Source organism: Pristiophorus japonicus, chromosome 16 (genome assembly GCF_044704955.1).
Source record: "Pristiophorus japonicus isolate sPriJap1 chromosome 16, sPriJap1.hap1, whole genome shotgun sequence".
Lineage (NCBI taxonomy): Eukaryota > Metazoa > Chordata > Chondrichthyes > Pristiophoridae > Pristiophorus > Pristiophorus japonicus.
The window spans coordinates 73,625,910-73,641,648 of NC_091992.1; the positions used below are offsets into that span (position 1 = coordinate 73,625,910).

At 49.8% G+C, this 15,739-nt stretch overlaps 1 protein-coding gene across 1 annotated transcript in view; it reads left to right on the forward strand.

Annotated features, from left to right (window-relative positions):
- Positions 1-15,739, forward strand: part of ush1ga (Usher syndrome 1Ga (autosomal recessive)) — a 50,692-nt gene that overhangs the window by 23,717 nt on the left and 11,236 nt on the right. The window contains exon 2 of the mRNA XM_070857426.1: positions 5,762-7,142. Within this exon, the coding sequence (XP_070713527.1) occupies positions 5,762-7,007 (1,246 nt within the window). The 3' untranslated portion in view covers positions 7,008-7,142. The remainder of the gene's footprint in view (positions 1-5,761; positions 7,143-15,739) is intronic.

Genomic DNA, 15,739 nt, shown 5'->3' on the forward strand with positions numbered 1-15,739 from the left:
GTTGCCACGGTCCCAGAATGTGGATGGGCAGCACCGAGCATGTGCAGAGAGGCAGAGAACAGGAATTTCTTCTCTCAGAGGGTCGTGAATCTTTGGAATTCTCTACCCCAGAGAGCAGTGGAGGCTGGGTCATTGAATGTATTTAAGGTGGAGATAGACAGATTTTTGAGCGATTAGAGAGTCAAGGGTTATGGGGAGCGCGGCGGGGACGTGGAGTCAGGGCCAGGATCAGATCAGCCACGATCTTATTGAATGACGGAGTAGGCTCGAGGGGCCGAATGGCCGACTCCTGCTCCTATTTCTTATGATAACCACCTCACCTTCAGGGTACTCGCTCACTCCAGGACAGTAAGTGGGATGGACCGTTGTATCGGTTCGAGGCGGTTTGTTCGTGGGCCCAGGGGTCGTGTTTCGGCGACGGAATCCATTCTTGTCGTTATTCCCAGGGTACTGGCCTTGTCTTGGGTGGAATGGAGAGAGGGATATTGGGCCGATGTGAGTCTCACCTGCCCAGTGATCCCCTCCACCCTTTGCTCAGGGGATGCCAATTGTTCAATGAATCGATCTGTTCCCCAGAGTCCCCAGGTTAATAAATGACAGAAAGAAACTGATTTGCCACAAAATCGATTTTACTTGAAGAAGGAGACTCAGTTCTGAGTCAGTGAGAACATTTTGCTGCTGTGTGTGTGCTGGTCAGAGCCATTACTCAACACGCATGTCCTTTGGGGACACATTAACGTCAGATATCGAATTGCTCCCTGTTTATTATCGCCCAGATGCCAGGATATATCCCACGAGACACAGGCGAGCTCCCGGGTAGAGATAGATTCGAAGGTCACACACGCCATAAACTTACTCACCAAACATAATTAGCAGCCTCCTGCAAACATAGCACTGACATCTTTATAGAGTCTCAACACGGGCTACAGAAGTTAACTGCCTGAGATTTGTTGGTGACAGAGTTCCAGCTTAAACCTTCACATCTGACACTCAACGCGCAGCACTTGTACAGCAAATGTGACATTATTTGATAAACATTCCCTCCCACCCTGACTCTCACTGGGGCACAGTTCCACACACACTGACTCTCACTGGAGTACAGTCCCACACACACTGACTCTCACTGGGGTACAGTCCCACACACACTGACTCTCACTTGGATACAGTTCCATACACACTGACTCTCACTGGGGTACAGTTCTATACACACTGACTCTCGCTGGGGTACAGGTTCCACAGACACTGACTCTCACTGGGGTACAGTTCCACACACACTGACTCTCACTGGGGTACAGTTCCATACACACTGACTCTCACTGGGGTACAGTTCTATACACACTGACTCTCGCTGGGGTACAGGTTCCACAGACACTGACTCTCACTGGGGTACAGTTCCATACACACTGACTCTCACTGGGGTACAGTTCTATACACACTGACTCTCGCTGGGGTACAGGATCCACAGACACTGACTCTCACTGGGGTACAGTCCCACACACACTGACTCTCACTTGGATACAGTTCCATACACACTGACTTCACTGGGGTACAGTTCTATACACACTGACTCTCGCTGGGGTACAGGTTCCACAGACACTGACTCTCACTGGGGTACAGTTCCACACACACTGACTCTCACTGGGGTACAGTTCCACACACACTGACTCTCACTGGGGTACAGTTCCACACACACTGACTCTCACTGGGGTACAGTTCCACACGCACTGACTCTCACTGGGGTACAGAGTTGGGAGATGTTGGGGAGGTGGGAGATGTTGGAGAGGGGTTCAAATCCCAAACCAGAGACTTGAGCACAAAATCCAGGCTGACACTGAGCAGTGCTGAGGGAGTTCTGCACTGTCAGAGGTGACGCTTTCAGATAAAATATTAAACTGAGGCCCCATCTGCTCTTTCAAGTGAATACTTCAAAAAGCACTTAATTGGCTATAAAGCGCTTTGGGACATCCTGAATTGTGAAAGATGCTATATAAATGCAAGTTTTAATATTACTATAATGTAACGGAGTAATGCTGGTTCAGGCTGTGGTGAGGTTAATGAGCGTAAGGGAATGGGAAGCTGGCACTGTGGCATCGCCTGTCAGTCACGGGTTAGATGCCCAATTTGTTGCACCCAATACCTGCCTTGGGCCACACTAGGTAGGTGTGAGGGGTTTCTCCACCGTGTGGGAGTGAACCTACCCTCACACCTCCACTAATCAGCCCTGTATCCCTAGCACGGCCAGCACACGCTCTCTCCCCAGCAACACGCAGACCGTCGGCGTGGGATTTCCAACTTGCAGCCGAGGCTCAAAATGGCCGTTGTGAATCAGCCTACATTACAACAGTGACTACACTTCACTATTTGGCTGTAAAGCATTTGGGACGTCCCGAGGTGGTGAAAGGTGCTATATAAATGCACCTTGATAGAAACTGTCCAATTTCCATTTCCATTGAAATCCACAATGCCTGCTCGGCGCCAGGGTGGCGTGCTGTGAGCCGACACTTGTGTCTTGTTAAATGTTTGGTCCCCTTAGCATGCTGATACACTGAACCCCAGGCCAGTGCGGCCCGTTTCCCCAAGTGTTGGCCTCACACGGCCCTTCACAAGCTGAGCCTCCCCTTACTGGCTCCAGCGAAGCCCCATGTCCAATTGTCTTCTGGCCCCCCCGGTCTTTGCTGTACTGGACACTTCCACATTTGGTTAGCAGGTGACTCACGACACCCACATCTGGGGAACCAGGCACCACTGACTGATGCAATGTCAAAGAGCCTTCATCCAATCCCAACAACCGGCACTCCAACTGGTCACCCAAAGACCCAATCCCAACAACCAGCACTCCAACTGGTCACCCAAAGACCCAATCCCAACAATCAGCACTCCAACTGGTCACCCAAACACCCAATCCCAACAACCAGCACTCCAACTGGTCACCCAAAGACCCAATCCCAACAACCGGCAATCCAACTGGTCACCCAAAGACCCAATCCCAACAACCGGCACTCCAACTGGTCACCCAAAGACCCAATCCCAACAACCGGCACTCCAACTGGTCACCCAAAGACCCAATCCCAACAACCGGCACTCCAACTGGTCACCCAAACACCCAATCCCAACAATCAGCACTCCAACTGGTCACCCAAAGACCCAATCCCAACAACCAGCACTCCAACTGGTCACCCAAACACCCAATCCCAACAACCAGCACTCCAACTGGTCACCCAAACACCCAATCCCAACAACCAGCACTCCAACTGGTCACCCAAACACCAAAACCGGAGATCGTTGTCTAGCGCCTCAGTTAGCGGCCAGAAGGGGGCGATAAAGCCGCATAATCACTTAGTGGCCGGGCACGCAGCTTTTAGTGCCCCGCCGGAATATTCAGTTGAGGGCTGAAACGCTAGCGCCCGGCTGCTGACAATCCATCCAATCCTGACGTCAGTCGGGTGCAACGATCGCGCTAGCGCCCCGCTCGCTACATTCGGTCCGGCCGCCTCGTTTAGCACCCACCACCAATCACATCTGAAAAAACAGTTGGTACAGCCTTCCACCGTCGTTAACTGGTGGCTACTGAAAGGGATGAGGAAGTGCTTCCCTGGGAGGCCACAGTCAGTGCAAGGTTTACACACAGCACGGTGTGTGAGCCTCCCAGTTTGCAGTGGCAGACAGACGTAACAGTACAGGCTGGAAACGAGTGATTGTGAAAACTTTAATGGGTGCATTGCTATGACTCGGCTTTTCCCGGGATTTCAAATCGGACTTCGGAGCATGCGCAACGGATTCCAGAATTTACCGCGGGCATTTTCGTTAGCGCCTCCTGCCCCCCCCCCCCCCAGGTCAGGTGTGTAAGGGCTGATTTAACGCCCCTGTCAGCTCTTGGCCCGATTCCAAAACGTTTCTGGACGGGAGGCGCAAACCTTGTCCAGACGCTAAAAGTACCGCTCTGCCTGGGTTACTGCCTCAAAATGGGCGGGAACGAATTTCCACCCCACAGTCTTGCAAAGGCAACTTGGGCGGCAATATATTTGTGGCATTAATATGATGCTAGAATCTTAGAATAACGCAGCACAGAGGCAGGCCATGTGGCCAACCGTGTCAGCACCAGGAGGTGACTGAGGATTGACACCTGGCTCACCCTGCGGAAGAGTTGTAGGGTTGGATGGGAGGGGAACCTGTGTCTGCAGCCTCTCTGAGTCATACTGATCGGGGAATGGATTCAGTTGCATTTGCAGCTCGGGGTTGGATCGGATTCCTTGCAGAGTCTCTGGCTCTTTGAAACCCTATTCCCATCGCGCATATTAGATTTCAAGCGATGGTCATTACATTGCTGCCGTTCCCTTGGGTAATACCTGCGTCGGGCAGTCACTGGGTCAACTGATAATGGGCACCTCGACCAATGGTAAGAGGCGAGCTCCCGGGCATTTCCTGCTCTCGGTGGTGCCGGAGGCCCTTTGTCCGAGCAATTTGGATCATTTTAAAGCTCCGTGTTTCAAACCCCAGCAGGATTTACCAGACCGTTGAGAGATACAGCAGAGTTTTTCTCAAATATCCTGCAGAACATTGAGTTACAATGAGCTTGTTACCTGACTCCCTACAATACATGTTCTTTGGTGATACAAGAGCATTATTACAACCCGGAGCTCTGGTTCTTGGAGGTAAACACGAGATAAGGACATCCAGAGTCAGCGCTCATTACCGAGTGCCCAACAATGGCTCCAATCTCCGACAGATACTGCCCTGCTTTGTACCAACCTGAGGCTGGGCTTTCTCTGCCACTGATTGACCTCCCAATGTGTAGGCTAAATAATTCATGGTTAAACGAAGAATTGCTGCACTAAACCAATTATTCATTTGCAAAAGGTTGCCAAGGTGCTTGAGGAATATGGGAGGGCTTGCCACTTCAGAGATTAAAGAGCCGATGCCCACGGTGTAGGACTGAGACTGAGACCCAGACTGAGAGGAGTTAACTGAAAAGATGAGACAAATTAGAATATAAAGAAACACAGAATTTGAGCTTGCATTTATATAGCACCTTTCACAACTGTAGGATGTCCCAAAATGTTTTACAGTCAATGAAGTGTAATGTAGGGATGTACTAATGTAATGTAGGATACACGGCAGCCAACTTGCGCACAGCAAGCTCCCACAAACATCTGCTTTAGTGATAAATGAGGGATAAATATTGGCCCAAGACACCGGGAGGCACCAAATCTGTGGGGGTAAAAGGGACAATAATAGTACTCACCGCCTGTTTGACACTCCGCCCGTTACACACTGTTATACGCCCGCCCCTCGTGCGCCCCAACCCTTATACGCCCCCCCCCGCCTTGTACACACCACTCCTTATACATCCACTCCTTATACACTGTTACAAACACGCCTGTTATACACACGCCCATTATATACCCCGCCAAATATATACCCCGCACCCGCTCCTTATACACGCTGTCCCTTATACGTCTGCCTTTTATACACTGTTACAAACACGCCCGTTATACACACACGCATTGTACACCCCGCCACATATATACCCCGCACCCGCTCCTTATACACGCTGTCCCTTATACGTCCGCCCTTTATACACTGTTACAAACCCAACGTTATACACACATGCCCCTTATACACCCCGACCGTTACACACTGCCTGTCATGCACCCTGCCCGTTATACAGCTTGTGACTCCCAGTTGGAGGGATGAATCCCAGTTCCGTGTGCTCCCAGAGATACGATGCCAGTTACTGATTTTTTTTCTTCCATTTTTGCAGTGGCGATCCCGACAAATGCGACCTTTGGGGAAACGCGCCTCTCCACCTGGCTGCTGCCAACGGCCATCTCAACCTCCTCTCCTTCCTGGTGTCGTTCGGGGCCAACATCTGGTGCCTGGACAATGATTACCATACCCCGCTGGACATGGCGGCCATGAAGAGTCACATGGAGTGCATCCGCTATCTGGACTCCATTGCTGCCAAGCAGACCACGTTGAATCCCAAGCTGGTCAGCAAGCTGAAGCAGCGGGCCTTCAGAGACGCGGAGAGGCGCATCAAGCAGTGCGCCAAGCTGCAGAAGCGGCACCACGAGAGGATGGAGAAGAGGTACAAGAGGGAGATGATGGACTCCTCGGACACCATGAGCTTCTCCAGCTACTCCAGCAGCACACTGAGCCGCCAGGTGCAGCACATGTCCATCGTGACCTCGCTGCCCTACTCTCAGGCCACGCTCAACGCCACCACCAAGGGCAAGACCAAGATCCAGAAGAAGCTGGAACGGAAGAAGCAGGTGGAGGGAACCTTCAAGATCTACGAGGACGGGCGCAAGAGTATGCGCTCGCTGTCCGGCCTGCAGCTCAGCAACGACGTGATGTTTGTCAAACAGGGCACGTATGCCAGCCCCAAGGACAGGATGAGGCGCAACATCCGGGACATGTTCTCCCCCGAGGACGACGCAGTGTCTCACGCCGTCAGTGACCCCGGCCTGCATCTGGACACGGCCTACTCTGAGGTCAGCACCGACTCGGGCCACGAGTCGCTCTTCAACCGGCCCGGCCTGGGCACCATGGTCTTCCGCAGGAACTACGTGAGCGGGGGGCTGTTCGGGATCGGGCAGGAGGGCGGGGGCGCGGTGGGCGACGGCGAGGTGCGGAGCGCGGGTGTCAGGCTACGGAGCCGGCTCCAGCGCTCCACCAGCGTGGACGACAGCATCGGCAGCGCCCGCAGCCTGCAGGACAGGAACGTCGAGGAGTTGCCGTGGGAGGAGGTGGAGTTGGGCCTGGACGATGACCTCGAGCCCGAGTCCAGCCCCCTGGAAACATTCTTGGCCTCCCTGAGCATGTCTGAGTTCATGTCCGTCTTCAAGAAGGAGAAGATTGACCTCGAAGCCCTGATGCTTTGCTCGGACGAGGATCTGAAAAGCATAAACATTCCATTGGGACCCAGGAAGAAGATCATGGAGGGCATTCAGCGGAGGCAGCAGGCTCTGGAGCAGCCCGATAAACTGGATGACACAAGTCTGTAAGTGCCTGTGGGAGGGGCAGATTTGCTGGTTTTCAGAGAGAGAGAGAGAGCAGCTCATTGAAATAGGACTCAAACAAGGTGCCTGTAAACTGGGAGATTTTGCAACGAGCGAGGACACTAGGACAATGTGTTCAAGGTATGTAAGGTCACCGGAACATTCACACTGCCACCTCTTGGTATCGCCTTTGCAAGTAACTGGGAGCGGTATGGCAGCGAGGGGAGGGTTCACAAATGTGTCCCTGCACGGATCGAGCCTCCGTCATTGGGAAATCGCAGGCTCCCCGAGACCTGGTCCCCATTATTGGATGGGACGTTTGTAAAACTGTCCCTCCAACTGTAAAATGGCTCCATGAAAGTATTTCCAATATCTCGATGGTCGAATGGGTGTAGGCAACGCTTGTTGCAAAACTAAGTCACAAAGATCAGAAAATCCCCCTGGTTCACCCCCTGTGAATTGATCCCAGCTGGGGTTATAACTGGATGCAGAAAGCCTCTCGGGGCCCCTCCTTCTCATTGCTATACAGTCACTCTGGCTTAAATCTACTTATATGTCAAATGGCTCCATTAAAACTCTGCCCTCCTGAGCATCCCTGATTATAATCACTCCACCATCAGTGGCCGTGCCTTCAGCTGCCTGGGCCCCAAGCTCTGAAACTCCCTCCCTAAACCTCTCTGCCTTTTTACCTCTTTCCTCCTTCAAGACACTCCTTAAACCCACCTTTTTGACCAAGCTATCTGTGCTAATTTCTCCTTGTGTGGCTCGGTGTCAAATTTATTATTTTGTCTTAAAACACTCCTGTGAAGCACCTTGGGACATTTCACCATGTTAAAGGCTCTATATAAATACAAGTAGTTGTTGTTGTTGGGCAACGATCGGATTCAATTTGGCTATGCTGCACTCCACTGCCAAATATCCTGCCAACACAAACCGCCTGCGTGTGCCATAGAAACCTTGTCTTGCGTTTGAATTTTTTACTGTTGCTCTTTCTCTCGGGTTCATTCCCTCAGTCACTCCCAGCGGGGATTCCATAGAAACATAGAAAATAGGTGCAGGAGTAGGCCATTCGGCCCTTCGAGCCTGCACCGTCATTCAATGAGTTCATGGCTGAACATGCAACCTCAGTACCCCATTCCTGCTTTCTCGCCACACCCCTTGATCCCCCTAGTCGTAAGGACTATATCTAACTCCTTTTTGAATATATTTAGTGAATTGGCCTCAACAACTTTCTGTGGTAGAGAATTCCACAGGTTCACCACTCTCTGGGTGAAGAAGTTTCTCCTCATCTCGGTCCTAAATGGCTTACCCCTTATCCTTAGACTGTGACCCCTGGTTCTGGACTTCCCCAACATTGGGAACATTCTTCCTGCATCTAACCTGTCTAAACCCGTCAGAATTTTAAACGTTTCTATGAGATCCCCTCTCATTCTTCTGAACTCCAGTGAATACAAGCCCAGTTGATCCAGTCTTTCTTGATATGTCAGTCCCGCCATCCCGGGAATCAGTCTGGTGAACCTTCGCTGCACTCCCTCAATAGCAAGAATGTCCTTCCTCAGGTTAGGAGACCAAAACTGTACACAATACTCCAGGTGTGGCCTCACCAAGGCCCTGTACAACTGTAGCAACACCTCCCTGCCCCTGTACTCAAATCCCCTCGCTATGAAGGCCAACATGCCATTTGCTTTCTTAACCGCCTGCTGTACCTGCATGCCAACCTTCAATGACTGATGTACCATGACACCCAGGTCTGGTTGCACCTCCCCTTTTCCTAATCTGTTACCATTCAGATAATTTCTCTCTGTTTTTACCACCAAAGTGGATAACCTCATATTTATCCACATTATACTTTATCTGCCATGCATTTGCCCACTCACCTAACCTATCCAAGTCACTCTGCAGCCTCATAGCATCCTCCTCGCAGCTCACACTGCCACCCAACTTAGTGTCATCCGCAAATTTGGAGATAATACATTTAATCCCCTCGTCCAAATCATTAATGTACAATGTAAACAGCTGGGGCCCCAGCACAGAACCTTGCGGTATCCCACTAGTCACTGCCTGCCATTCTGAAAAGTACCCATTTACTCCTACTCTTTGCTTCCTGTCTGACAACCAGTTCTCAATCCACGTCAGCACACTACCCCCAATCCCATGTGCTTTAACTTTGCACATTAATCTCTTGTGTGGGACCTTGTCGAAAGCCTTCTGAAAGTCTAAATATACCACATCAACTGGTTCTCCCTTGTCCACTCTACTGGAAACATCCTCAAAAAATTCCAGAAGATTTGTCAAGCATGATTTCCCTTTCACAAATCCATGCTGACTTGGACCTATCATGTCACCTCTTTCCAAATGCGCTGCAATGACATCTTTAATAATTGATTCCATCATTTTACCCACTACTGATGTCAGGCTGACCGGTCTATAATTCCCTGTTTTTTCTCTCCCTCCTTTTTTAAAACGTGGAGTTACATTGGCTACCCTCCACTCCATAGGAACTGATCCAGAGTCTATGGAATGTTGGAAAATGACTGTCAATGCATTCGCTATTTCCAAGGCCACCTCCTTAAGTACACTGGGATGCGGTCCATCAGGCCCTGGGGATTTATTGGCCTTTAATCCCATCAATTTCCCCAACACAATTTCCCGACTAATAAGGATTTCCCTCAGTTCCTCCTTCTTACTAGACCCTCTGACCCCTTTTATATCCGGAAGGTTGTTTGTGTCCTCCTTAGTGAATACCGAACCAAAGTACTTGTTCAATTGGTCTGCCATTCCTGATTACCCTCCTCCGTCCAATATCTCGGCCATTTGTACTGCGGCGACAGGCCAATTAGAAACCCGTCTTACTGTATCTTTCTCACTGCTTACATCACATGATCCTCATCGACACTGGTAAGCAGTCGGATAATTACTGCCAGCCTGTGGCTTAGGCTGTATCTAACTAGGTTCATTGTCAGCCATGGCTCAGTGGGCAGCACACTTGCCTCTGAGTCAGAAGGTTGTGGGTTCAAGTCCCACTCCAGGAACTTGAGACCATCAGTCCAGACTGACACTCCAGTGCAGTGCTGAGGGAACGCTGCACTTTCGGAGGTGCTGTCCTTAGGATGAGACGTTAAACCGAGGCCCCGTCTGTGCACTCAGGTGGACGTAAAAGATCCCATGGCACTATTTTGAAGAGGAGCAGGGGAATTATCCCCGGTGTCCTGGGGCCAATATTTATCCCTCAATCAACATAACAAAAACAGATGATCTGGTTATTATCACATTGCTGTTTGTGGGAGCTTGCTGTGTGCAAATTGGCTGCAGCGTTTCCCACATTACAACAGCGACTACACTTCATTATAGTCCATTAGCTGTAAAGTGTTTGGGACATCTCATTGAAACATAAGATTCTGAGGGGACACTAATATAAAAGCAAAATACTGCGGATGCTGGAATCTGGAATAAAAACAAAAAATGCTGGAAATCTCAGCAGGTCAGGCAGCATCTGTGGAGAGGAAGCAGAGTTAATCTTTCGGGTCGATGACCCTTCGTCAGAACTGGAGAGCGTTCGAAATGAACAGATCCTTAAGAAGCACTGAAAGGGGGAGAGGAAGAAAGAACCAAAGGGAAGGTCTGTGATAGGGTGGAAGGCAGGAGAGATTAGAGAGACAAAAGGGATGATGGGCAGGTCCTAAAATGATAATGCCAGGAGTTCGAAAAAGGTAAGTCTGGATAGGGTGTGAATGGTGGGATAATGACCAGCTGCCATCGGAGACGAGGAGAAAAAACATAAGCTCGGGGGGTGGGGGGGCAGTGGGAGCCAAAGATGGCCAGGGGTTATGCTCTGAAATTGTTGAGCTTGATGTTGAGTCCAGAAGGCTGTAAAGTGCCTAAACAAGAGATGAGGTGCTGTTCCTCGAGCTTGCGTTGAGCTTCATTGGAACAGTGTAGGATGCCGAGGTCAGAGTGGAGAATTAAAGTGACAGGCGACCGGAAGCTCGGAATCACGCTTACGGACTGAACAGAGGTGTTCAGCAAAGCGGTCACCCAATCTGCATTTGGTCTCCTTGAGCAGCGAATACTAAATTGAAAGAAGTACAAGTAAATCGCTGTTTCACCTGGAAGGAGTGTTTGGGGCCCTGGACAGTGGGAAGGGAGGGGGTAAAAGGGCAGGTGTTGCATCTCCTGCACTTGCACGGGAAGGTGCCGTGGGAAGGGGAGGGGGTGATTGAGGAGTGGACCAGGGTGTCGTGGAGGGAGCGGTCACTGTGGAACGCTGAGAGGGGAGGGGAGGGGAGGGGAAGATGTGATTGGTGGTGGGATTACGCTGAAGGTGGCGGAGGATGATCCGTTGAACGTGGAGGCTGGTGTGGTGAAAGGTGAGGACAAGGGGAACCCTGTCGATGTTCTGAGAGGGAGGGGAAGGGGTGAGAGCAGAGGTACGGGAAATAGAACGGACACGGTCGAGGGACATGTTAACCACGGAGGGGAATCCTCGGTTGAGGAAAAAGGAAGCCATGTCGGAGGCACTAATGTGAAAGGTGGCATCGTCAGAGCAGAAGGAGACGGAGAAACTGGGAGAATGGAATGGAGTCCTTACAGGATGCGGGCTGGGAGGAAGTGTAGTCCAGGTAGGTGTGGGAGTCAGTGGGCTTATAGTGGATACTGGTCGAAAGCCTATCCCCAGAGATGGAGACGGAGAAGTTGAGGAAGGGAAGGGAAGAGTCAGAGATGGACCGTGTGAAGGTGAGGGAAGGGTGGAAATTGGATGCAAAGTGAATGAAAATTTCAAGTTCAGGGCGAGAGCAGGAAACGGCACCGATACGGTCATCAATGTACCGGAAAAAGAGGTGAGGGAGGGGACCCGAGTAGGACTGGAACAAAGAATGTTCCACATATCCCACGAAAAGATTTGCATAGCTAGAACCCTTGCGGGTTCCCATAGCAACACCTTTAATTTGGAGGAAGTGAGTGGAGTTAAAGGAGAAGTTGTTCAATGTGAGAACAAGTTCAGCCGGGCGGAGGAGGGTGATGGATGGGGACTGGTTGGGCCTCTGCTCGAGGAAGAAGCGGAGCGCCCTCAGGCCATCCTTGGGGGGGGGGATGGAAGTGTAGAGGGATTGGACGTCCATGGGGAAAGGGAGACGGTGGGGCCAGGAAACTGGAAACTGTTAGAGTGACGGAGGGCGTCGGAGGAGTCGCGGATGTAGGTGGGAAAAGAGTGGACAAGGGGAGAAAAAATAGAGTCGAGATAGGAGGAAATAAGTTCTGTGGGGCAAGAACAGGCTGAAATGGGCCTACCGGGGCAGTCCTGTTTGTGGATCGTGGGAAGGAGGTAGAAGCGGACTGTGGGGGGGTTGGAGAACTATGAGGTTGGTGGCTGTGGAGGGAAGATCTCCAGAGGAGATGAGGGCAGTGACGGTCTGGGAAATGATGGCTTGATGTTCAGTCGTGGGGTCATGGTCCAGGGGGAGGTAGGAGGAGGTGTCAGAGAGTTGGCAATCAGCCTCCGCAAGGTAGAGGTCAGTTCGCCAAACAACAACAGCACCACCCCTGTCAGCAGGTTTAATGACAAGGTTGGGGTTGGATCTGAGTGAGTGGAGTGCTGCAAGTTCAGAGGGAGTTCGCTCTCTTACTCTACCATGATTCTCTTTCTGTCTTAATTGCTTCTCTTCTACCGACTGTGCCAAGTTTGGCTTTAACAACGAGAACCTGGTTTGTGGCTGTCGTTTGAGAAACTACTCTTCTGATGTTGTAGTTGTATGAGGAGTATTACGGTAAGTAATTAGAACATTTCTTAGTTTGTAGTCCAACAATAACTGCCGTTTCCTAGGATTTGGATCCAACATTTGCTTGATGGCATGTTTTACAATTGATACTGTGCGCTCTGCTGCACCATTTGAAGCAGGGTGGTATGGTGGAACTTTGGTATGTTTCATACCATTTCTGCTCGTGAGCTGTGCAAATTCTTCTGAACAAAATTGCGGCCCATTATCAGACACAATTTGTTCTGGGAGGCCATATGAAGAAAACAATCTTTGCAGATTGTCTAGTGATTTACTTCTTTCCTTTTGGGTGTAACTTGTGATAGGGATGGCAACCTGGACATAGCATCAGCATTATTGTGATCAGCTGATCGTCTGTATTCAATGTCCAACGTATATGCTGACAAAATCAAAGCCCATCTCTGCATTCTGGCTGCAGCTAAGGTTGGAACTAGGGACTTTGAATGGAAGATTGCTATCGGGCTTATGATCAGTAATGATGGTAAACTTACGACCATATAAATATTTGTGGAACTTCTTGACCCCAAAAATCAATGCCAAAGCTTCCCTTTCGATCTGAGCATAATTACGCTCACTGGCACTGAGAGTGCGTGAAGCAAAAGCAATTGGTCTCCTTCCCACTAACTAGTACATGAGAGATCACTGCCCTATCTCCATACGGAGAGGCGTTACATGCTAATTTGATCTCGTTAGACACATCATAGTGAACTAACATGATGCTCTCTACCAACTGGCTTTTACACTCTTTCAATGCTGCGTTGCATTCTTCTGACCACTTCCAGTGGACCTGTTTTTTCAACAGCTCACTCAGTGAGTGTAACACTGTAGCCAAATTTGGTAGGAATTTCCCATAATAGTCCCAAAATAATTTCCCAAAAATGATCAAAGTTCAGTGACATTCTTGGGAGTGGGTGCATTTCTGATTGCATCCAGCTTTCCCTTGGTTGGATGTAAACCATCTTTGGACTTTCAAAAGGCTTTTGACAAGGTCCCACACAAGTGATTGGTGTGCAAAATTAAAGCACATGTTATTGGGGTAATGTATTGACGTGGATAGAGAACTGGTTGGCAGACTGGAAGCAGAGAGTCGGGATAAATGAGTCCTTTTCAAACTGGCAGACTAACCAGTGGGGTGCCGCAGGGCTCAGTACTCGGGGACCCCAGCTATTTACAATATACATTAATGATTTAGATGAAGGAATTGAGTGCAATATCTCGCAAGTTTGCTGATGACACTAAGCTGGGTGGTGGTGTGAGCTGTGAGGAGGATGCTAAGAGGCTGCAGGGTGACTTGGACAGGTTAGGTGAGTGGGCAAATGCATGGCAGATGCAGTATAATGTGGATAAATGTGAGGTTATCCACTTCGGTGGCAAAAACACGAAGGCAGAATATTATCTGAATGGCCGCAGATTAGGAAAAGGGGAGGTGCAACGAGACCGGGGTGTCATGGTACATCAGTCATTGAAGCTTGGCATGCAGGTACAGCAGGTGGTGAAGAAGGCAAATGGTATGTTGGCCTTCATAGCTAGGGGATTTGAGTATAGGAGCAGGGAGGTCTTACTACAGTTGTACAGGGGCTTGGTGAAGCCTCACCTGGAATATTGTGTTCAGTTTTGGTCTCCTAATCTGAGGAAGGGCGTTCTTGCTGTTGAGGGAGTGCAGTGAAAGTTCACCAGACTGATTCCTGGGATGGCAGGACTGACATATGATGAGAGACTGGATTGACTGGGCCTGTATTCACTGGAGTTTAGAAGGATGAGAGGGGATCTTATAGAAACATATAAAATTCTGACGGGACTGGACAGGTTAGATGCAGGAAGAATGTTCCCGATGTTGGGGAAGTCCAGAACCAGGGGACACAGTCTAAGGATAAGGGGTAAGCCATTTAGGACTGAGATGAGGAGAAACTTCTTCATTCAGAGTTGTTAACCTGTGGAATTCGCTGCCGCAGAGAGTTGTTGATGCCAGTTCATTGGATATATTCAAGAGGGAGTTAGATATGGCCCTTACGGCTAAAGGGATTAAGGGGTATGGAGAGAAAGCAGGAAAAGGATACTGAGGTGAATGATCAGCCATGGTCTTATTGAATGGTGGTGCAGGCTCGAAGGGCCGAATGACCTACTCCTGCACCTATTTTCTATGTTTTCTGGCACTACTATGAGAGGCAAGCTCTGAAACTGACCCTTGTATTTCACCAGTACGGTGATACGTCCCCAAGTCCAAGGGACTTCCTAAGACGAAGATGATTCATCCTACAACATGGATTTGCTCTCCTGAGTAGCCTCGCAGCTCTATCTTCGATTTTTCCAGTGGAAAGTCACGCAAATTGTCGAGATATAACACTTCCAAGACTACACTCTCGGATGCAGCAGTGTCGATTTCCATGGGTATCTTGGTTCCTGTAACGTCTAATTGGATGATAATATATCGCGAATTGTTGTTAGATACCCTCCTGTTCCTAATAATATGTATCGCCAGAACCTCCTCGTCCTGTTGCTTCTCTTCAATGCTATTTAGTCTCTGGCGATTTCTACTTCTAGCATTGAAAGTTGGTTTGCTCTTCAGTCAGCACGCCTTTGCAAGATGCCTAGTTTTCCTGCAGAAGAAACACACTGCCTTCACATATGGACAGTTGTCCCAGGCACCGATAGCATGACGTCAATGTACTGTTACCTTGGCCAGTTGCTGAGGCCTTGGGGCCCAACTGCCTTTTACTATTAACCTCCAGGCAATTCACCTCGGTTGTCTGATGACTGGAAATGGTGTGAAATTCTTGGGAATGTTGGTCGGCCAGATCCATCAACATAGCTGTCTGACAAGCTAAATCAAAAGTCAAGTTACGGGTTGTCAACAACTTTCTTCTCATTGCTTCATTTTTCGTCCCACAAACAAAGTGCTCACACAATGCTTGGTCCTGAAAGTTTCTGAAATGACAGTGAATGGACAGCTTTTTTAATGCTACA